At 40.5% G+C, this 23,754-nt stretch overlaps 2 protein-coding genes across 2 annotated transcripts; one reads left to right on the top strand and one right to left on the bottom strand.

The window, feature by feature from the left end:
* Nucleotides 1–4,955: 4,955 nt before the first annotated feature.
* On the bottom strand, nt 4,956–5,288 carry LOC141649382 (uncharacterized). The gene has a single exon (XM_074458073.1). The coding sequence runs from the start codon at nt 5,286–5,288 to the stop codon at nt 4,956–4,958; it is 333 nt and encodes a 110-aa protein (XP_074314174.1).
* A 6,924-nt stretch (nt 5,289–12,212) lies between these two features.
* Nucleotides 12,213–23,078, top strand: LOC141649380 (uncharacterized). Its single transcript, XM_074458072.1, has 4 exons — nt 12,213–12,789; nt 12,867–13,243; nt 21,827–22,873; nt 22,959–23,078. Exons 1-4 carry the CDS (start codon nt 12,213–12,215, stop codon nt 23,076–23,078), a joined length of 2,121 nt encoding a protein of 706 aa, XP_074314173.1.
* Nucleotides 23,079–23,754: the final 676 nt, after the last annotated feature.

Here is a 23,754-nt window from a genome sequence, read left to right as displayed (position 1 = left end):
TTGCTATTTGGGTGTCCATGTATTGATGTTTGTGAATTCAAAGTTATATTGTGTTAAAAAAAAAAGAAAACTATTTTATCAATAGTAGGACTGCCTTCTCCTTTTTGTTGGTCATTCTAATTTTTGCATCTCTAAAAGGGAAATATAGTGAATACAAGTGAACCGAGTGACTAACTGAACTTCTCCTTTATTTGAAACTTAATTAGCCATTCTACTTTTCGTCAAGCTTTCAAGTTTCATCAGTTGATTTTGAAAATTTCAGATTGTAAGGGTGGAGAAGGAGAGGTACCTAAATGACATCAATGTGAGTTCATTACCTGCTCTTTTAAATCTAGCATTAGTTGCGTTCTCATTTTTTTTGGGACTATGACTCTATGACTATGTTATCAAGTAACATTGAATTGATGCAATTTTGGACGTCGTATTATTACGTGTCATCCAAAAGTTAACATTTATCATATTATTAGCCCCAGCTATTCATTTGGCTCTTGTGAATATAGAGGTAAAAGATGATAGCTCAATTTACTATTGGCTTGAATATGAATGTAAACTGGTTCCTTTCTATGCTTTGCGGTAAGTTCTTATAGCTATTTCAGACAAACCTGTTAGTGTTCTATGCTTTGCGGTAAGAATATAGGCCTGGTAATTGTTTCAGAATGACATTGATGCTTCTTTATTTAACTGTGTGGTCGATTGTTTAGATGCATTCAAATGTCATTTATACTTCATGAATGTGGCCTACCTGACTATGATAGGTGTTCTTTCTTTGTCTATCTAGAGTGTTCTAGTCATTTGCCCTCTGTTAATCTTTTTTTGGTGAATAGAGTATACTGCTGTTTAATTGCTTACTATTTAAAACTCAACTTTTTCTCGTCGGTGTCTTAAAATAGCATTTTGATGTTGTCACTTACATCGCCGGGCTTCTTTATTGTGCAGCCAAGTTATCCTCGAATGGCTCACATTCGAAAGGGATGGGTGGCTTGACAACTTTTCAAGCTGGTGATCTTTACTTGACTGATGGGGTTTATCGTAGACAAAGTCCGTATTTTGCATCCATTAACATGAAATGCTGACTAGTTTATTAACTAAGGCGTGTATGTGATTATTTATATACTTGGATGTAAAAACATCGACATTATTGTTCTATCGGATAATATGCAAGTTCCTTGGTTGACATTCTTTTGTTTGTATTGTTTGTTTATATTGCTATTTGACTTGTCAAATTTATAGGTCATTGTTACCAAAATTTTGGTAGTAATTTTTTTTTTAAAATATCAATTTATGGTGGCGGTTCTTAAGTATGAAACGCCACTATTAGTTCAACTTTAGTAACGGTTCATTACTAACAACCGACGTCATAATTACATTTAGTGGCGGTTCTTTAACAAGAACTGACGTTATATTAACCTGTTGTGGCGGTTTGTGATTCAAAGTTCTTATTAAAATACCTATGATGGCGGTTTTCAAACAATAACCGCCATAAAAGGTCATTTTCGACCGCCACTATAAGGGTTTTTTCTACTAGTGATTCACAAAACATAACTCATATCCCAATAATAAAATTACTTATCGATATAGAGTATTAATAACTATCAATATAAAGTAAGAATCTTTAGTAGTCCAATGGAATGAACTTCTAGGAATCAATTCGAAGAAATTCGAGAAACTAATTGCAGGATTGCCAATTTGAAGAACACAATCGAGCAGAAAGTTTTATTAATGGAAGCTTGATGATTACAAGATTAATGGAGAATTTAGAGGAAGAAGTGTAGAGAATATAATACAACAGATGATTCTATAATGAATGACTTAAGCCTATTTATAGCAATTGACTAACTAACTTATTCTAACTAACTGGCCCTAACTTCCAGCAATTCTGTTATGCCAGCTCAGCAGTTTGTTATGGTAGTTATTTATGCTCATGACAATCCACTCCCCTTGAATTTGAGCTTGTCCTCAAGCTGCATCTAGATTGAACTGAGGGAATCTTTTTGCAATGTCATCATAAGGCTCCCATGTAGCATCAGTCACATCACCATTGGACCACTGGATTAAAACATATACCACTGCTTGATTTCCCTTCTTGACCAACTTCCTGTCCAGTAAGGCAAAAGGCTCCGCTCTTAGTTGTTGCTGCTCATCAATATCTGGTACAGAACACACTGATGGCAGAGGACCTTCATGCTTTCTTAGTACAGATATATGGAACACAGGATGGATATTTGCTTCAGGAGGCAACTGTAACTTGTATGCAACATTTCCAACTCTAGCAATGATGGGAAAGGGACCAAAATATCGAGGAGATATCTTAGCAGAAGCCCTAAAAGCCAAGGACATCTGTCTGTAAGGTTGCAGTTTAACATACACCAGATCTCCCACTGCAAATTCTTTATCTACCCTCCCTTTATCAGCTTGATTCTTAATCCTATCCTGAGCTCTTTTGAGGTGAAACTTGAGCATCTTGAGGCACTCCTCCCTTGCTGTTAAACTCCTATCAATTAACTCTACAGCATTGTCTCCCATAACATAAGGTAAGTGGAGATTTGGAGATTGCCCATACACAATCTCAAAAGGAGTAGTATTGGCAAATGAGTGGTATGTGGTATTGTACCACCATTCAGCTAATGGAATCCAATGTGCCCAATCTTTCGGTTTTTCTCCTGTCATGCATCTCAAATATGTCTCAAGACACTTGTTAACCACTTCAGTCTGGCCATCTGTTTGTGGGTGATAACTGGATGACATTAAAAGATCCACTTGTTGCAGCCTAAAGAGCTCCTTCCAAAAAGTGCTGATGAACACTTTGTCTCTATCAGATACTATAGTTTTAGGCATACCATGAAATCTGAAAATCTGGTCCAAGAACAATTGAGCTACTGATATTGCAGAAAATGGATGGCTTAACAACACAAAGTGTGCATATTTGCTAAGTCTATCCACCACCGCAAGTATAGAGTCTTTACCCTGCGATCTAGGTAAGCCTTCCACAAAATCCATTGAGATATCAGTCCATATAGCTCGTGGAATAGGAAGTGGTTGTAATAATCCTGCTGGTTTTTCCAAAATAGGCTTGCATTGTTGACAAATGCCATATTTCCTAATGTAATTCCTGACATCCTTCTTGAGTTTTTTCCAGTAGAATAGGGTGGTAATCCTCTTCTGAGTAGCTTGGATTCCAGAATGACCCCAAACTGCTACATCATGTAATAAAGAGATAATCTTCTGTTTTAATTCCTCATTGTTTCCAACCACTAGCTTAACCTTCCTCCTTAATTCCCCTTGAGACCATGAATAGTGAGCTTTAGTGCCCCCATTTTGTAATTCTTGAATCATGGCCTGCAATTGTTCATCATCCTGCCAACTGCCTTGAACTTGATTCTTAAGATCAGTGTTAATTTGTGACAGAATCAAGGCCATCAGCTCACCCCCATTAACTCTGGACAAAGCATCTGCAGCCCCATTCTCCTTCCCTTTCCTATACACAATCTCATAGTCCAATCCCAAAAGCTTGGGTCAACATTTACTTTGAAATACTGTTGTTATTTTTTGTTCCAAGAGGTACTTAAGACTAAATGATCAGTCTTAATTTTAAAATGCCTTCCACTCAGATAATGCCTCCATTTCTCAATGGCAACGATGACAGCTAGCAGCTCTTTCTCATAGGTGGAACTAGCTTGGGTTCTTTGCGAGAATGCCTTACTGATGTAAGCAATGGGATGGCCATTTTGCGTAAGCACAGCCCCCATGCCTTTGTCTGAAGCATCTGTTTCTACCACAAACTCTATTGAAAAATCAGGGAGAGCCAAAACAGGTGCCCTAGTCATTGCATCTTTTAACTTCAGAAATGCTGCAGTAGATGTAGCATCCCATTTATAACCATTTTTCTTCAACAAATTGGTCAAAGGTTTACTTATAATCCCATATCCTTCGATAAACTTCCTATAATACCCTGTGAGGCCCAAAAATCCTCTCAATTCTTTCACATTCCTTGGTTCTGGCCAGTCTACCATAGCCTTAATTTTGGCAGGGTCTGTAAACACCCCCTTAGCAGAAATCACATGTCCCAAGTACTCCACCTCAGGTGCTCCAAACACACATTTGGACATTTTAGCAAATAGGGTATGTTGCCTAAGGACAGATAAAACCATCCTAACATGATGTGTGTGCTCTTCTAAACTCATACTGTAAATCAATATGTCATCAAAGAACACTAACACAAACTTCCTCAAGTAAGACTTGAAAACAGTATTCATAAGGTGTTGAAATGTTGAAGGGGCATTAGTTAGCCCAAAGGGCATGACTAAGAATTCATAATGGCCCTCATGTGTCCTAAATGCAGTTTTAGGGACATCATCTGGATGCATTCTAATCAGCCAGTATCCAGATCTAAGGTCAATCTTAGAAAAAATCACAGCACCATGTAATTCATCTAGCAACTTCTCTATGACAGGGATTGGAAATTTATCCTTTACAGTGTACTTGTTTAACTCTCTATAGTCAATACAAAGTCTCCATGTACCATCTTTCTTTTTAACCATCACAATAGAAGATGAGAAAGGGCTCTGACTTGGCCTGACAACACCTGATTCTAACATTTCTTTCAAAATACTCTCAATGGCATCCTTTTGCACAACAGGATATCTATAAGGTCTTACATTAATTGGTGTTGTTCCTTCTTTCAAATGAATTTTGTGGTCATGGGTTCTATGGGGAGGCAGTTCTGTGGGTGTTCTAAAGACATCACCAAATTCATCCAAAATAGCTTGTATTGTAGAAAGTACAGGGTTACCTTCTTGTGTTTGAATCTCGTCTGTAGAGGACTGGACAGATAGTGCAAATAACTGAGCTGTTGCCATATTACAAGTACCTTTGACAATGAATGATTGCAGTTGCTTGTCATTTACCCAGTCCACTGCTCCCAATTTTCCTCCCCTCAACACATGCTTCTTCCCCTTTTACTGAAACTGCATCCTAAGTTGCTTGAAATCCCACAGCACAGGTCCCAATGAAGAGAGCCATTGCACACCCAACACCATATCACAGGTTCCCAAGGGTACTAACATGATGTCAGTCTGGAATGTTTCCCCTTGTAGCTGCCAACTAAATTGCTTAACCATAGACTTGCTGTAAAGGCTTTCACCATTAGCCACAAAAATGGCTACAGGATAACTTGGAGCAATTTTGCATCCTAATTTTCTTGCTGTTTTTTCATCCAAAAAATTATGGGTGCTCCCTGAATCTATGAGTATATTCAAGGGATTAACACGAACCTTCCCTGTAACTTTCATTGTCTGAAAGGCAGCATTACCAGTGATGGCATTTAGGGAAATTAGGGGGGGTAACTCGTCCCTAATTTCTGTAAGAATAATATAAATTTTTTTTGACAACGAACCAAAAATGGTAGTTTGAAGTGGTTAGAAATTGTACAAATTGAAAAGTAACTTAGACATCATAAACACAAAGTACGCTAAGAGGATCCAAACTTAACCAACAAAAGAGTTATGATGAACTTCCTAGGGGTAAGAATTGAAGTCAAATCAACAAGGACGTCAAAGATAGAGTTTTATAAGTTATCAGCATCAAATTTAAAGGAGGAGCAAGATGAAGCGAGGAAGAGAGGTATGGACGTTAACTCTTATGGTCAAAGAAAAAGGGAGATTAGGCAACAAGGAAACGCCAGGTACTCAAATCTCAAATAACAACGTCATCCTAAACGGTTCCGAAAACTTCCTAACAACAAAACTCATGACCACATCACTCCCAAGGATTTCCTCAAAACACTTACGTTACTTCATCCTAAACTATTCCTTGAAACAAGGTACTTCACTATAAGTGTGATTTCACCACTCCAAATCCTCAAAGATCCACAAACAACCTCCACGAGATCAAGGTCAAAACTATATTCATATCCAACTAGTGTCAACTATATGAATTTCTCAAAATGGTACAACCCGTGATCAAAATCCAAATTCAAAAGTTCTTTTGCACATTCTATCATCCCAAAGAGATCTTGTTATACTCTCGAAACCTAAAGCATAGATGGTGACATTCTCCAAATCGCGAGACTACCACCCAAAACATCTAACTCATCTCAGCTCAACATCTATCAATCCTAACTTATAATCACATCTCAAGAACTCTGGCTACTAATCCTCATTACCGCAAAGTGGATACCCAAATAAGATTCCAAAACTAGCAACAACCCTCACCTAACATGGTTCCTATGTAACCATCACAACACTCACAAAAATATACCAACTATGCTATCCTCGAGCTCAACTCAAACTTGCAAGTATAAACAACAAGGCCAAGTTCCATAACCTTAGTATCATAGGCAACTCACACTTAACACACAAAATCCACCAATCAAATATACTCACTTTATCAAGGAACTAGGTATAAGAATCACTAAGTATATCTCATCACACTACCTAAGTCTTTCCAACGTCACAACCTCTCAAAACCAGAGTTATGGGTCAACCACAAACAAACTCCACAAAGCCAAATTATCCAACCAAGGTTAACATCCCACAAAAGAAAGAAAACTATCAAAAACGCGTCAAGGGAGGATTAGCAAGGAACAAAGGACAAATTGGGAGTACAAGAGTAACTTCCAAGGAAAAAGAAAAGAGAGTTTAGAAGAAGCAAGAAGCATCAAGAAATAAAAGAACGATGCAAGGTACACAAGAACGAGAAATATCTCCGAGTGAGCAGAAGCATTCTTCAAAGGTTGAACAACTCTTCAATTCTCGGCAATACGCACCAAGTCTTGATCTTCACGTAGGTAAGCTCACGGTTATTGATCCAAGATTACAAAAATAATTGACAATCAACAAACATGTTAGAACCTACAACGAAGCAAACACAAAGAGACTACCAACATAGGTCCTTATTTCTACCCATATCTCATTTATTATTCCAGGTCAAGTTCAAATTTAAATTTACGGTAAACGTGTGTGCGTCGGGAGCAACATAGGCTCTGATACCAACTGTGAACCCCCGCAATAACGCGGAAATCGTAACTTATAAATTCAAGAGGAAATTAGAAATTTTTTTAATCTTTTAAAATTTAGAGCGCGGGTTCATTAACATTCAAAACACAAATAAAGATTTCGGAAATAAAGATTAAATTATACAAACGTGATAGTCAAGGTGAGGGAAAATATATCCTTCGAATGACAATACAATAAAAGGTGAATCTAAGCAATCCTAATAAACCGACTACAAGGCCAAAGTGCTCGCTAGCTCACACGTCTAAATCCCGTAGATGCATCATCACAACCTGTCAATCATGTAAACATGAAAGCCACAGTTAGTGCGGAGTAACTCAAGGTTCTCCCAGCCACAAAATGTCAAAACGAACATAACAAAGAACACAAACAATAATGATATTAGGTAAGATATGATTGAATCGAATTATAACTAAACATGGGATCTTACGTGTTTAAACCAACAAGGAAAAAGAAATGATGGAATAAACAAGTGAGTAAGGCATAAGCAACAATAAATAACGGGAGAAGAAAGACAAGGAAGCAGACACGACCACTTAGCCACGAGCACGTATTTCAAGGAGATATGACTAAAGTAACCATTAAAATAATGCAAGACATTTATCACTCTTAGACTATAATTTCCCCGGGTAGGACTACGATAATAATACGGTCTTAGTCTAAATCTGCAGATTCTCGGGTGTACATCCCGATTCGACGTACGCCAGCACAGCACGCACCCAAGACTCGACTACTAAGGAGACCGAGTACCCCAATCGCCAGAACAGCACGAAAGTGGCGGAAAAACTAAGATAAAACTCACTTGCCAGAACAGCACGAATGGCCAAAAGCCGTACTTGCCAGAACAGCACAAGTAGGCCAAATCCGTAGTTGCCAGAACAGCACAAGTAGGTCAAACCCGTACTTGCCAGAACAGCACAAGCAGGGCGAAAATGTATGTCAAGCATATACGATGGTATTATGGCATTTCTACAAGAATACGACTCAACCAAGTAAATACACAAAATGACATGAATCAACTTGGAATGAGAAAAATAGGAGAAATGAGCAATTAATGAACCAAGTAATTTATTCCATGCCAATTTATACTAATAAGCGTGAATTAGCAACTTATTTCTAAAATACTTGTCACTTGAATAAAAAAATGCAAATAAACGGAAATGAACCATTTATAATAAGAAAAACAAGAATTTAATTCTAAATGACTCAAATGTAAGATAAACCATTTATTACTTATAAACTATAAATAATTAAATTGGACTCATTTTAAGATGAAAACATGGCATTCCACATAGAAATGAGATAATTAATGAATGAAGTACACACTTATAAAACATGTGACGAATATATAATAATGGACGATATTCAACGAATTACGTTTTATAACGCACGAGACGGGATTTAAATAATACAAACACGAATATAAACTAACTCAACATGGCACGCAACATGAGGCTAGGCCACGGCTCAACCATGGCCATACGCTGCCTAGGCCAGGCAGACCAAGGCTACAAGGCCACTGCCCAGGCTACAAGGCCACTGCCCAAGCTGCTGCCAGCCGCTGCTCAGGCTGATGCCCATCCGTTGCCTAGGCCAGCCGTGTCACTGCTCAGGCCGTGGCCAAGTATTGCCTAGCCGTGCTAAATTGAAAACCAAAGACGGGTTTACCAATTACAACAACCATTTACCCAATTGCACATGAGACGGAAAATTCATAACTTACAAATTTCCAACAAACCATTTTTTTGCTCAATTGTTATCAGCTCAACTAATTCCAACTAATTAATTCATGGTACAATTAATCACAAGTAATTGGCCTAGACAAGGAGATTGAGCTACTCATAAACCATGTAAATTATCCAATTCATACAACCAAGTAACCATAGGACTAGAAATTCCTCCAAACTAAAAATGCGACGGCCTCATATACTACATCAACAATTTACCCAATTCATAAACATACTTCAGACGGAAACTAAAGTCAATAATTTACATATACCATCACCCAAATTTAAGTTCATTGGGTCCTCATTTCTGAAAGATCATAGATCCATATTAGACTCTCTAATAAAAATTAAATTATCTCATAATTTATCATTTAAGTGATCTATGTAACATGCATGCTAATATAAAAGCATAAAAATGAAAGTTTAAGGAAAAACAATTTCCTTACATTGATTTTGTGGTAAAATGGGCACAAACTAGTTCACCTTACTAGCTTGTTCTTGATCTTATACCAAATGGATGATCCTCCTTACTAATCTTCAAAGAGAAGATCTCCTTCAAGATGCACCCAAGAACTTAACCCAAAAATAATAACAAGTAATTAACTAGAAACTTGTTATTATTATACCCTTGATAATATTTTAATATTACTAACTCTCTTAGTAAATATTAATATGTATACTAACAATCTTAGTAGAGATGTGTATTATTTTTAGAGAGAGGAAGACCAAATAAATCACATGCAAAGTGCACAAGTCAATGATAAAAATGAACAACAATTTTGGTCTATATGGGGGACAAAACCGGTGGGGTGGAGTGTTAGGTGAGGAAGAGTGTTCAATTGTCTTATATTATTTTATCTTACATCACATGCAAAATCAATATAAGATAACTTATGGTAGTATATAAAGTAAGGTGAAATGATTATGTTACTAATCATCCACTACTCTATTTTACACGGTCCACTTGCCCATTTACGGGTCCATGTTGGTTCTTATATTTGTCGCACAAATACGTGTAATTTTATTTTAAACATCTTTTCATGTTTAAATACTTCCATAATTAATTCGTCCAAATCACTCCGTAAATATACGTGTACCACTACACATATTATTTACGTACTAATATTAATCACATTAATCAATTAGTATAATTTTAGTGAATTACCAATTAATTAACGAAAACCCGTCTCCCAAAATTTATTATTCAATTATCACATAATTAATAATAATAACTGCCGTTCCTCGAGTTCGCAACTCGAATTCTCTCTTAAAATAATTGACTAACCTTTTAGTCTACAAATCAAGGGACTAAATAAATTGTATCTCATACAATTAATTAGTTGTCTATTGGGGTTCGTTCCTATAGGTGTGACCGAAAGGGGTCAGTTGATCACCGCCGTCTCACGACAATAACGTCAAACTCTAGTCAGCCAACCGTTATCGATTTATGTTAATCAACTGACGAGGATCAAATAATTAAATATCTGATGATATTCCATTAATGAGATTTATTATGTAAACGCATTATTGTGGAGGACACTAACTCCAACAATCTCCCACTTGTCCGACACAAGGTGTGCGCTACCAATTCTCTTGTCCGTTTTAATTTCTCACTCAATGCAAGGTGTCTTTAAGGTCGCACTTGCACACGAACATATCGCGAGTGGTTTTTTTGATCGGGAGTGTGACTACCTGACTGGAAAAATCTCTCCCAGATTAATTCCGAGCGTGGCCACGCATTTGTAGTCATTAACTCCTCGAGTGGCCTTGAGATATAGTTACCCAACGTGGGTGGACAATTCTTGTATACCCTATCTATCCTATTGCACAATACAGCTCACCATGACCTAGTAAATGCCCTTTTGGCCTCCTTTCACGGCACGACCTAGGACAAAAACCAAAGTCACTCGAAAACTGCACTTGCTCAGATAATAGTCTCCAGTCAAAAGAATCGACTCATTAGAACATCTTAGAGATTCCCGCCACGACCATGCGTCTATAATAGAACTTAGGGACTCTCTAAATGGTCATGGTCCGGCAAAGTGTCACACACTCTGCCTATGTAATCGACCAGTCATCACATATGACCTTATGGTGTTGAACAACCATCAATCGACTTACAATCTAGTCACTCCGAGACGTCACCTCATTAAGTAACTAGGGACAAAATACAATGTTCATCTTATTCACTTGAATAGTGTTCAACATTGTCTCCACAACTTATTCAGATAAACAAGGTATTTAAAATTTAGTCACACTAAATAAAAGATTCATAAAAGAATGAATGCGAAAACAATGAATGTGATTATCATATATATAATAAGAGATACACTATCCAATTATTACATATCCATAATCTAAATAAAATCTGGTACTCGTCTCAATCCCATAGCGACGACATGACCATCATGCTTAGCCTTTGATAAAGGCTTGGTTAAAGGATCAAAGAATATTATCATCTCATTCCCAACCTTATAAATGTCAATTTCCTTTCTTTCCACATAATCTCTAATTACATGGTATTTCCTTTCAATGTGTCTAGATTTGTTACTACACTTAGGCTCTTTGGCTTGAAAAATAGCTCCACTGTTATCACAATATAGAGTGATAGGATCTTTGGCGGAATGGACTACTCCTAGTCCCTCCATGAATTGCCTAATCCAAACAGCTTCCTTCGCAGCCTCAGACGCTGCAAGGTACTCAGCCTCTGTTGTAGAATCTGCGGTAACGCTTTACTTGAAGCACTTCTAGCAAATAGCTCCTCCATTAAGCATAAACACATAGCCGGATTGGGATTTCATGTCATCCCGATCGGTTTGGAAACTTGCGTCCGTGTAACCTCTTACACGCAACTCAGTTTCTCCTCCAAATACTAAGAACGAATCCTTAGTCCTTCTCAAGTACTTTAGGATGTTCTTTACGGCTATCCATTGACTCTCACCAGGCTTGGCTTGATAACGACTTGTCATGCTCAAGGCATACGCAACGTCGGGACGAGTGTAAGTCATAGCATAGATGATAGACCCAACAACGGAAGCATAAGGGACGGTATTCATGTGTTCAATCTCCTTATCGGTAGAGGGAGACTGTGACTTGCTCAAAGTAATCCCTTGGCCCATAGGTAGAAATCCTCTCTTGGAGTCTTTCATATTGACCGGTCAAGAACTTTGTCAATATAAGCTTCTTGACTCAATGCTAGTATCCTCTTGGACCTATCCCTATAGATCCGGATACCCAAGATTCGTTGTGCCACTCCCAAGTCCTTCATTTGCAAGTGTTTCCCTAGCCACTCCTTAACGGAAGTGAGCGATGGAATATCATTCCCAATGAGCAACACCATGTGTGGTGAGTAATAGAAAATTGAACAATGGGAAAGCTAGCTAGAAGCTTTAAGTACTTCAATATGTGGAGTAGTGCTTCTGCATTCTTGCCAACTGTGAAGGAAGTTTAGGACAGGCCAATAACAGGGACAAAAATGTTCTGTCTGACAAAAAAATTGAAGGAATTGAAATACAAACTCAAAGCTTTAAATAAAAAATGCTTCTCTGATATTGAAAATCAGACTAGCCAAGCTGCATACCTCTTAGCTGAAGTTCTGGTACAGATTGCAGCCACTGGTCAAAGTGCTGAGCTTATTGCAGAAGACGTGCATCTCATGACTGAGCTTCGAAATTTGAGAAAAGCCAGGGATAGTTTCCTGCAACAAAAATCAAAAGTCCAATGGATGGAAGAGGGAGATGCAAATACAGCTTACTTTCATTCTGCTATTAAGAAGAGATGCTTCAGAAATAGGGTTATTCAAATTGAAGATAAGGAAGGAAAACTTTGCACTAATACTGAAACCATTGAGCATGCCTTCTTAGCCTACTATGAGGACCTGCTAGGTAAGAAGAGTCCAACTGAGGAAGTCAAAGCTGCTATATTGGCTAAGGGCAAGGTATGCAGCTCAGAACATATTGCAATTCTTAATAGCAGTGTCACTTATGAGGAGGTGAAACAAGCAGTCTTCTCTATTCCTAAAGACAAAGCACCAGGGCCTGATGGCTATTCCAGTGGGTTTTTCAGGGATACATGGGACATGATAGGGAAGGATGTCTATGTAGCTGTTGTAGATTTTTTTTTAATACAGGTCAGATCCTCCAACAGATCAATGCCACAAATATTACACTCATCCCTAAGTGTGATAGGCCTACTTCTGTTAAGCAATTTAGACCTATTGCTTGCTGTAACATGATCTACAAAGTTATATCCAAGCTCCTATGCAACAGGCTGGCTCTTGTATTACCTGATACTATTCATGACAATCAGGGAGCTTTTATCCAGGACAGGTCAATTATTGAGAATGTTTTAATTTGTCAGGATATTGTGCATTTGTATGCTAGAAGCCATGTATCTCCTAGATGTCTCTTCAAAATAGATCTCCAGAAAGCTTATGACACTGTAGAATGGGACTTTGTGGAGCAGCTTCTTTCTGGTCTCAACTTCCCTACTCATTTCACAAATCTGGTCATGGCTTGCATTAAGTCCACCTCCTTTACTCTGGTCGTGAATGGGAGCAATTTTGGATATTTCAAAGGGCAAAGAGGGCTTAGACAGGGTGATCCAATCTCCCCTCTAATTTTCACTATTTGTATGGAGTACTTGACTAGACTTATTACCTTTGCTACAGAGAGATGGACCTTCCACTATCATCCCCTATGCAAGAATTTAAAGCTTACCCACTTGATGTTTGCAGATGATCTTCTCATGTTTTGCAAAGGGGATGCTGTAACACCCCCATACCAGGACCACTCAGGTATGAAGACATTACCATCTCGGTTACCCGAGGCAATGATAATCAAACAACAATGAAGAAACAACGTTTAATATAAATAGTTTAACGAATAGTTACAATCCTCAAAACCAAACCAAAAGTACGATACATGATTCCAAACTGACTGTTCTAACTGAAATGTAAATAAACTAAAGGCTACAGCCGAAGACTCCTATCATCATGTCGTGGCATCCCATCTATCCCAGTACTCATCTCAATACCTGCTCAATATCTGCTCACCATCCCCGAATGGATCACCGCAGGTTTACAAAACAACACCGGGGTCAGTACTAATCACACAATCAACATGTATAACGACAATAAGATAAACAGACAACTTAACTGCACACACACACACACAACCAACCAATTCCCATCATCTCAATACTGACTGTCCACTGGACCAGCCCTGCCAGTGGGGGACCGCAGCCGTACCCACCAAATCCCCGCTCCACATAGTGAGCGATAACCCTGTCCATTAATGTGCACATCCCTTCTGTGGCGGGTTCCACAGAAGGCGAAACTAGGGCGTGAAGCCACTCCCGCAAGTGATCCCACTCAGCCGAGGCCACGTCTCGCGAACCATCAACAACGATCACAACCACAATCACAACACAACTATTATATCAAACAACCAAATACAATACATCAATCAACATCCCATTATGGGACTAATACTGAGTAGGAAATCCTACCTGGTATGCACACAATCGACGGTCTCTCTTCTTTGAGTCAAAAAGCCTCTTCTATGAACCCTCCTCCTATCATACAACACATAGAGGCTACCAATCACATACTACACATAAAAACCCCCAATCTCTAAATTAGGGTTTAACCAAATCAAGGGAAAAACAATAAAAAGGGTACATAGATCTTACCCTCGACGCAAGGAACCCAACGATATAAACAACGACAAGAACTGACCGTCTGAACTCCGGGAATTGCTAAGAATGCGATTAGGAAGATGAACTTGTTGCTTTCTCTCTTAAACAGGAATTTAGGTTTTGTAAAAGTGGTTTAGAATAATGACGACGGAACTTAAATACCTTAATCGCATAATTAACAAAACCCGAGAAAACTCCCCGTAAAACCGGACACTCGATCGAGTACCCAAGGTGAGATCGAGTACCCCCTTACTCGATCGAGTGCCCCAGCTACTCGATCGAGTACCCAACAGGTCAGAAACTATTTTATTTCGCAGCTTACCCTTACTCGACAGAGTAAGGGCTACTCGATAGAGTACCCCAAGACTTATAAATACGGAGTATTACAGTCTTCCCTCCTTAAAAGGAACTTCGTCCCCGAAGTTCAAACCACTACTAAACAAAGGTACTTCCATAACCTTCCCGACTCAGCAACCAAAACAAAATTCAACATAAAACATGATACTAACCCAACTCATCCCGACAAACATCCCGACACAACATATAAAAGGGGTAAAAACTCTTAAAAACGCTCGCGATCATCTCCTACCCCCCTAAAAGAAACAAGGTTACGTCCCCGTAACCATACATACCTGATCAAAAAGGAAAGGGTAACGCTCTTTCATAGCTTCCTCTGGCTCCCATGTAGCTTCCTCGGTCTCGTGGTTAGACCACATGATCTTAAGCAAAACTGTCTCACCACTCCTAGCCTTTCTAACCTTTCGGTCTAGAATCTGCTTAGGCACCTCAAGATATGATAAGGACTCATCTAGCTCTAAGCTCTCTGCCTCCAACACATGTGACGGGTCACTCACATACTTCCGCAACTGCGATACATGAAACACATTATGCACTCTCTCTAGTGCACTGGTAAAGCCAAAGCGATAAGCAACTTCCCCAACTCGCTCTATGATCTCATAAGGCCCTATAAACTTCTGACTTAACTTGCCTTTCTTCCCAAATCTCATAACCCCACGCATAGGAGACACTTTCAAAAGAACCTTGTCCCCAACTTGAAACTCTATGTCCCGACGATGTAGATCTGCATAACTCTTTTGTCGATCCTGAGCTGCTCTCATCCGTTCCCCGATCATCTTAATCTGTTCCACCATCTCTGTCCTAAAACCACTTTGCCTCAAAGACTATCGTCCAACATTGGACTCCTACATCTCCTCCCATACAAAGCCTCAAACGGTGCCATACCTATACTTTGGTGTGATAGTGTTATTGTAAGAGAATTCTATCAAGTCCAACCTCTTGCTCCCAGCTACCACCAAAATCCATCACACAAGCTCGCAACATATCCTCAAGAGTCTTGATTGTTCTCTCGATCTGCCCGTCTGTCAGCAGGATGAAATGCTTTGTACTCATCTTCAAAGTTGTTCCCAACGATTCCTGCAACTCCTTCCAAAACCTCGATATAAACCTCGCATCTCTGTCAGACACTATGTCCTTAGGGACTCCATGTAACTTAAGCACGTTCTTTCGATAGGCCATAGCCAATTGTGCCTTAGTCCATGTATCTTTCATTGGAACAAAGTGAGCTGACTTGGTCAGACGATCCACTATCACCCAAATCATGTTGTTACCTTGTTGACTCTTCGGCAAACCCACAATGAAATCCATGGAAATGGATTCCCACTTCCACTCAGGCACCTCTAAAGACTGAATCTTACCTTGTGGTCGTCGCTGTTCCCCTTTAACTCTCTGGCATGTCAAACAACGGGACACAAACTCAGCTGTCTCTTTCTTCATCCCAGGCCACCAAAACGTTTTCTTCAAATCCTTGTATAGCTTGTCTCCACCTGGATGAACTGAATATGGTGTGCAATGTGCCTCTGTCATGATAGTCTTTTTCAACTCCTCATCATTAGGAACACACCACCTACCATCAAACCTCAAACTACCATCTGGTATGAATGAAAACCGGGACACTGTCCCTTTCTCTACTCCAGCTCTCCACTCCACTATCTTAGGATCCAAAGCCTGCTTATCCCGAATATCATCATAAAAATCCAGATGTACTGTCATATCACCCATGGCATCTCCTTTCTGCATCATATATATCCCAAAACTCGCTACCTCATCCCTCAGCCTCATCAAAGATAGAGCTGTACACAGGGAATGTACACTCTTCCTACTCAAAGCATCAGCTACAACATTGGCTTTCCCTTCATGGTAGATGATTTCCATGTCATAAGCGCCAATCAGCTCCATCCACCACCTCTGTCTCATGTTCAACTCCTTCTGCGTGAAGATGTACTTGAGACTCTTGTGATCAGAAAATACCTTAAAGATTGCTCCATAAAGGTAATGTCTCCAAATCTTGAGAGCAAACACCACTGCACCCAACTCCAGATCATGAGTAGGGTAGTTCTCCTCATAAGGCTTCAATTGCCTAGAAGCATAGGCAATCACTTTGCCATTCTCGCATCAACACACGTCCCACCCATTCTTCGAGGCATCTGTATAAACCTCAAAGTTCTCGCTCCCTTCAGGTAATGCTAAGACTAGAGCCGTGGTCAAACGCTCCTTTAATGTTTGGAACGCCGTCTCACAACTCTCATCCCAACGAAACCTGTTCTCTTTCCTCATCAACGCTGTCATCGGTCTAGCTATCTTGGAGAAATCTTTCACGAACCGTCTGTAGTATCCAGCTAAACCCAAGAAACTCCTAACCTCAAAGAACATTCTTCGGTGCTTCCCACTTTGTCACTGCCTCAATCTTCGCCGGATCCACAGCTACCCCATCTTTAGAGATCACATGCCCCAGAAAAGCAACTTCCTCTAACCAAAATTCACACTTGGACAGCTTAGCATACAACTCATGATCCCTCAAAGTCTGCAACACGATTCTCAAATGCTCCTCATGCTCCTCCTTAGTCTTAGAGTAGACTAAGATGTCATCGATGAATACCACTACAAACTGGTCCAAAAACTGTCTGAAGATTCTGTTCATCAAATCCATAAACACTGCCGGCGCATTAGACAACCCAAACGGCATCACCACATACTCATAATGGCCATACCTCGACGTGAAAGCTGTCTTTGGTATGTCCACCTCTCTAATCTTCACCTGATGGTACCCCGACCTCAAATCAATCTTAGAAAAGACTGTTGCACCACTCAACTGATCAAACAGATCATCTATCCTTGGCAAAGGATACTTGTTCTTTATCGTCACACGGTTCAGCTCCCTGTAATCTATGCACAACCTTAAACTCCCATCTTTCTTCTTCACGAAAAGAACTGGTGCTCCCCAAGGCGATACACTTGGTCTAATGTACCCCTTCTCTATTAAATCATCCAACTGCTTCCTAAGCTCCTCCATCTCCTTAGGACCCATACGGTACGGTGCCTTAGAGATCGGCCCCCCCACGGCTTCAACTCAATAGTGAAGTCTATCTCCCTCTTCGGTGGCAACCCCTAATCTCCTCTGAAAAACATCCGCAAACTCTCCCACCACTGGTATCTCATCAACTGTCGGACTCTCTATCCGGTCATCTCTCACGTGGCACAAGATCAAAGGACATCCCTTCCTCAGATAAGACTTCAAGGTAACAGCTGCAATCAACTTAACTTTGGGTTTGACTAGAAACCCACGATAAGACACACTAACACCCTTAGGACCTCTTAAGGACACTTTCTTTTGATGACAGTCTATCTTAGCTTTATACTTTCCTAACCAATCCATCCCAACTATCATCTCAAAACCGTTAAAAGGAAACTCTAGCAAGTCTACAAGGAAATCAACTTGCCCAACTATCAAAGATACATCTCTGAACAATCTCCCACACGATACAGACTCACCCGAAGGTATGAAAACTTGCTCACTAACAGACTCATATACTCTCAAACCCAACTGTTTGACATGACTCGAAGACACAAACGACGAGAAGCCCCGAATCAAACAAAACAAATGTAGGAATACCATTAACAAGGAATGTACCAGTGATAACGTGCGCATCTTCCTCAGCTGCTTTCTTCTCCATCATGAATAACTTGCCACTGGTCTTCTGCCCACCTCCCTGGACAAGATCTTGGCGAGGGTGGTCGGCTTAGCACCCGACCCTTGATTGTTGTTGTTGTTCGCTGGTGGTTTCTGATAAGAATTACCGCCATTGCGGTTGCCTCCACTCTGGTAACTCGACTTCCCGATTTGGCCATGATCCACCCCGGTCTTTGCTCGCGAAACTCTGCGCGGTCTCTCGAAGATCCCTGGTGCACTTGTGCACTCATGTCTCTTGTGGCCTACACCACCACAGCTATAGCAGGTAACTGCCCAACTATTACTCACACTTCCACGGCCACGCCCAAAGGAAGCCCCAAACTAAACCCGGACCCGAGAAGAAAATCCCTTAGATTGATTGTGGTTGCCTTTCTTGTGATTCGATTGGCCACCACCCTCGCTCTCAGACTTCCTCTTCTCACCACCTAACCTCTCCCGAGCCATCTCCACCAACCCTCCGCTCTCCCGGCCCTCTCATAAGCTTCCTTAACATCGCAAGGATCCCCACGGGTAACTTATCCATAATCTTAGGGGTCAACCCCTCTCAAACCGCAATGCCGATTCTCCTCACTCAAACCCATATCCTCGGATACCTAGACTTCTCATTGAATGACTGTAGTACTCGACCACGGACATCTCAAAGAGTCATCTTAAAACCATCAAACTCTTCTCTCATCTTACTCCTCACATGTTCCGGTACAAACTCCTTCCTCACAGCCCTACGAAACTCCTCCCAAGGTATAGCAGGTAAGCCCTGGTTTGTATATATCTCCTTAGCACTCACCTTCACTGAATCCCACCACTTGCCTGCTGCCTCCCTCAGATAGAACGCAGCCTGTTCCACTCTCATCTCATCAGGACAATGAACCAAGTCTAATATGTTCTCCATCTCTCTCAGCCAACTATCAAGAAGATTAGGCTCCCCAACTCCCTTGTATTCTTTCGGGTTAAACCTCGCAATATAGAGGCTGATTTTTGAATGATCAACCTCCTTCTCCTTATCCTTATTCTTGTCCTCATTCACTTTCTTTAGGGTCTCGGAGAAGAGCATCCTGGTTCTCTAACATCTTAACGATGTCATCCACGGTCATAAGCTCAGCTCTCGCATACAAAGCAGTTCCCTTGGGCGGCATCTTGAAACTATACATATATAAGAAAGGGTAGACATGAACATACGTACTAAACTTCAAAACACGAAGACACGACCCCCAGAACCTACTCGATCGAGTTCCCAGACCCACTCGATCGAGTAACGGGCTACTCGATCGAGTGCCCAACATACTCGATCGAGTACCCAAACATCGACCCCCTAACGGACCTTCGATCTCTTACCTACTCGATCGAGTATCTAGGCTACTCGATCGAGTGACCCCCTACTCGATCGAGTACCCCTAGTTACTCGATCGAGTACCCAAAAACGCGATTCTGGACTCAAAATCGTTAAAAACCCACCCGATCGAGTCAGTCCCACTCGATCGAGTCACGCTAATGCATAAAAGCTACCCGCATGTTACGTCATATGCTAACATGCTAAACTTATAAACCACATTATATCATAATAAACATGCTACGCATCTTTCTACTATCTACGAGATCGTTTCATCAGGTTATTAAATGCCACATTGTAAATCATCCAACATGTTATCATCTTCATCAACAAGTTCCCACATATCACCATTTTGTTTATTTTTTTTTTTTTTTTTTTTTTTCACATGCTCAACTTTCTACTTCAACACCCAACAATTAACACATTTCACCACATTCTTACACAAGTTAACCAAACACACATACGACTCGACAAACACTTCCCCCATGTGACCGGTTCAAAGTTGTAGGGCGACCCCTGCGACTTTAGGACGTCTCCCAAGCCTTTGCACTAGCTCCTACAACTTTTACCCCGGGTTCATTTTAATTGACTCCCTATGTTCATTAGGTTCATTGGTTACAGGTTTCAGGATCGTCTCTCTGATACCATTTGTAACACCCCCATACTCCAAGTGCCTTACCAGGACCACTCAGGTATGAAGACATTACCATCTCGGTTACCTGAGGCAATGATAATCAAACAACAATGAAGAAACAACGTTTAATATAAATAGTTTAACGAATAGTTACAATCCTCAAAACCAAACCAAAAGTACGATACATGATTCCAAACCGACTGTTCTAATCGAAATGTAAATAAACTAAAGGCTACAATGAAGACTCCTATCATCATGTCGTGGCATCCCAGCTATCCCAAAGACTCATCTCAATACCTGCTCAATATCTGCTCACCATCCCCGAATGGATCACCGCAGTTTACAAAACAACACCGGGTCGATACTAATCACACAATCAACATGTATAACGACAATAAGATAAACAGACAACTTAACTGCACACACACACACACACAACCAACCAATTCCCATCATCTCAATACTCGACCGTCCACTTTGGACCCACCCACCGATGGGGGACCGCAGCCGTACCCACCAAATCCCCGCTCCACATAGTGAGCGATAACCCTGTCCATTAATGTGCACATCCCCTCCCGTGGCGGGTTCCACGGAAGGCGAAACTAGGGCGTGAAGCCACTCCCGCAAGTGACCCCACTCGGTAGAGGCCACGCCTCGCGAACCATCAACAACGATCACAACCACAATCACAACCCAACTATTATATCAAACAACCAAATACAATACATCAATCAACATCCCATTATGGGACTAATACTGAGTAGGAAATCCTACCTGGTATGCACACAATCAGACGGTCTCTACTGCTGAGTCAAAAAGCCTCTTCTATGAACCCTCCTCCTATCATACAACACATAGAGGCTACCAATCACATACTACACATAAAAACCCCCAATCTCTAAACTAGGGTTTAACCAAATCAAGGGAAAAACAATAAAAAGGGTACATAGATCTTACCCTCGACGCAAGGAACCCAACAATATAAACAACGACCAGAACTGACCGTCTGAACTCCGGGAATTGCTAAGAATGCGATTAGGAAGATGAACTTGTTGCTTTCTCTCTTAAACAGGAATTTAGGTTTTGTAAAAGTGGTTTAGAATAATGACGACGGAACTTAAATACCTTAATCGCATAATTAACAAAACCCGAGAAAACTCCCCGTAAAACCGGACACTCGATCGAGTACCCAAGGTACTCGATCGAGTACCCCCTTACTCGATCGAGTGCCCCAGCTACTAGATCGAGTACCCAACAGGTCAGAAACTATTTTATTTCGCAACTTACCCTTACTCGACAGAGTAAGGGCTACTCGATAGAGTACCCCAAGACTTATAAATACGGAGTATTACAGATGCTCCTTCAATTATACTTTTTATGAAGGCCTTCACTTCGTTCTCTAATGCTTCTGGGTTAAGAATGAATAATACAAAGTCTGATATCTTCTTCAGTGGTATGCTACCTGAGCTACAAACTGATATTCTGAGAGTCACTGGATTTCAGGAGGGCACAATGCCTTTCAGATATCTGGGGGTTCCAATACAACCAGGTAAATTGAGCAAGAAAGACTGTAGTTGTTTAACTGAAAAAATTATAAGAAGGATTAGAGGTTTGGGGGCCAAGAAACTCTCTTATGCAGGCAGGATTACCCTCATCAATTCAGTGCTAAACACTCTTCACAGTTACTGGGCTACTACGTTCTTGATTCCCAAAGCTGTGATAAGGAGAATAGAAGCAATTTGCAGAAGTTATCTTTGGGATGGGAGTCCTGACTATCACAGAGTACCTTTAGTATCATGGGATAGAGTTACAATACCTAAAGATGCTGGTGGATTAGGAATTAAGAAAGTGGAGGCTTGGAATTGGGCAGCTGTAGGGAAACTGGTGAACTGGGTGTATAGCAAAGCTGACAGGTTGTGGATAAGGTGGATAAGCAATGTGTACCTTGAAAAACCAGAGAACTGGCATTCATATTCTCCTCCTGCAGATTCTCCTTGGACTTGGAAAAATATATGCAAGACTAAGGATAAACTGAAGGAGGGATTTGTTGAGAACTGTTGGGTGCCTGATGAGAAGGGTTATACACTTAGGAATGGATATAGATGGCTCTGCAATCAACATCCCAAGGTAGATTGGCGTTCTCTGGTATGGAACAATTGGAACGTACCCAAACATTCAATTATTACTTGGCTTATTATGCAAGAAGGGTTAAATATTAAAACCAGGCTGTACCAGTTTGGTTTTTGTGAGGACAACTTGTGCTTAATCTGTGGGGAGCTACCTGAAACGATGGCTCATCTCTTCTATGAATGTACTTACAGCTGCAAAATCAGGGCAGCTGTTGCTACCTGGTTGGGGAGATCATTCCCTAATATTAATGAGCTCCAGAATGGGAGGAAAAATAGTCTACAGTGGAAAGCAATGACTATGGTTTTCAATGCCTATCTATAAACTATTTGGTACCAGAGGAACAACACAAGACTGCAGCACTCAGTTATGAGGCCTGAACTTGTAGCCAAACAGATTGAGGATATTGCAGGATGAAGAGAACGCAGCAAAGCAGGCCCTGGTTTGCATCACAGCACCAATGGATGGCTTAGCTGCTTTGATTAGTAATGAGAAAATGGTTGAGTAGGTTTGGTTGCTGTATGGTTTATTTTTGAGCTTGACGGGGTTTGAACCCCTTTCCTTGTATATGGACTTTTGGTTTTTTATATATATATATACTCACATTTCAGCTAAAAAAAAAGGACAAGGAATGCAACCTTAGTCCCACTAAACTTCATGTATAAACACGGTTCTTCCACACTTCTCGTGAAACCGTATTATTTAATAACATGATCAAAGCGATGATTCCAACTCCTAGATGCTTGCTTAAGACCATAGATGAACTTTTTAAGCTTACACGCCTTCTTAAGGTTAAATGTATCCACAAAACCTTCAGGTTGTATCATGTACGCCTCTTCTTCTAGAATCTCATTCAAGAAGGCGGTTTTGACATCCATTTGCCAAATCTCATAATCATGAAATGCGGCAACCGCTATGAATATCCTAATGGACCTAAGCATAACGACTGGAGCGAAGGTTTCGTCATAGTGTAAACCATGAACTTGGGTGAAACCTTTTGCCACCAATCTAGCTTTGTAAACATCCACATGTTTATCCACGCCGAGCTTAATTTTATATATCCATTTACACTTAAGGGGTCGCACTCCCTCAGGTAAATCCATCATGTCCCATACTTGGTTCTCGTACATGGAATCCATTTCGGACCGCATGGCTTCTAGCCAAAGGGAGGAGTCGGGACTAGA

This window comes from Silene latifolia, chromosome 3 (genome assembly GCF_048544455.1).
Source record: "Silene latifolia isolate original U9 population chromosome 3, ASM4854445v1, whole genome shotgun sequence".
Lineage (NCBI taxonomy): Eukaryota > Viridiplantae > Streptophyta > Magnoliopsida > Caryophyllales > Caryophyllaceae > Silene > Silene latifolia.
The sequence above is the reverse complement of the archived record's forward strand: the minus strand, read 5'-3'. Positions and strand labels throughout refer to the sequence as shown.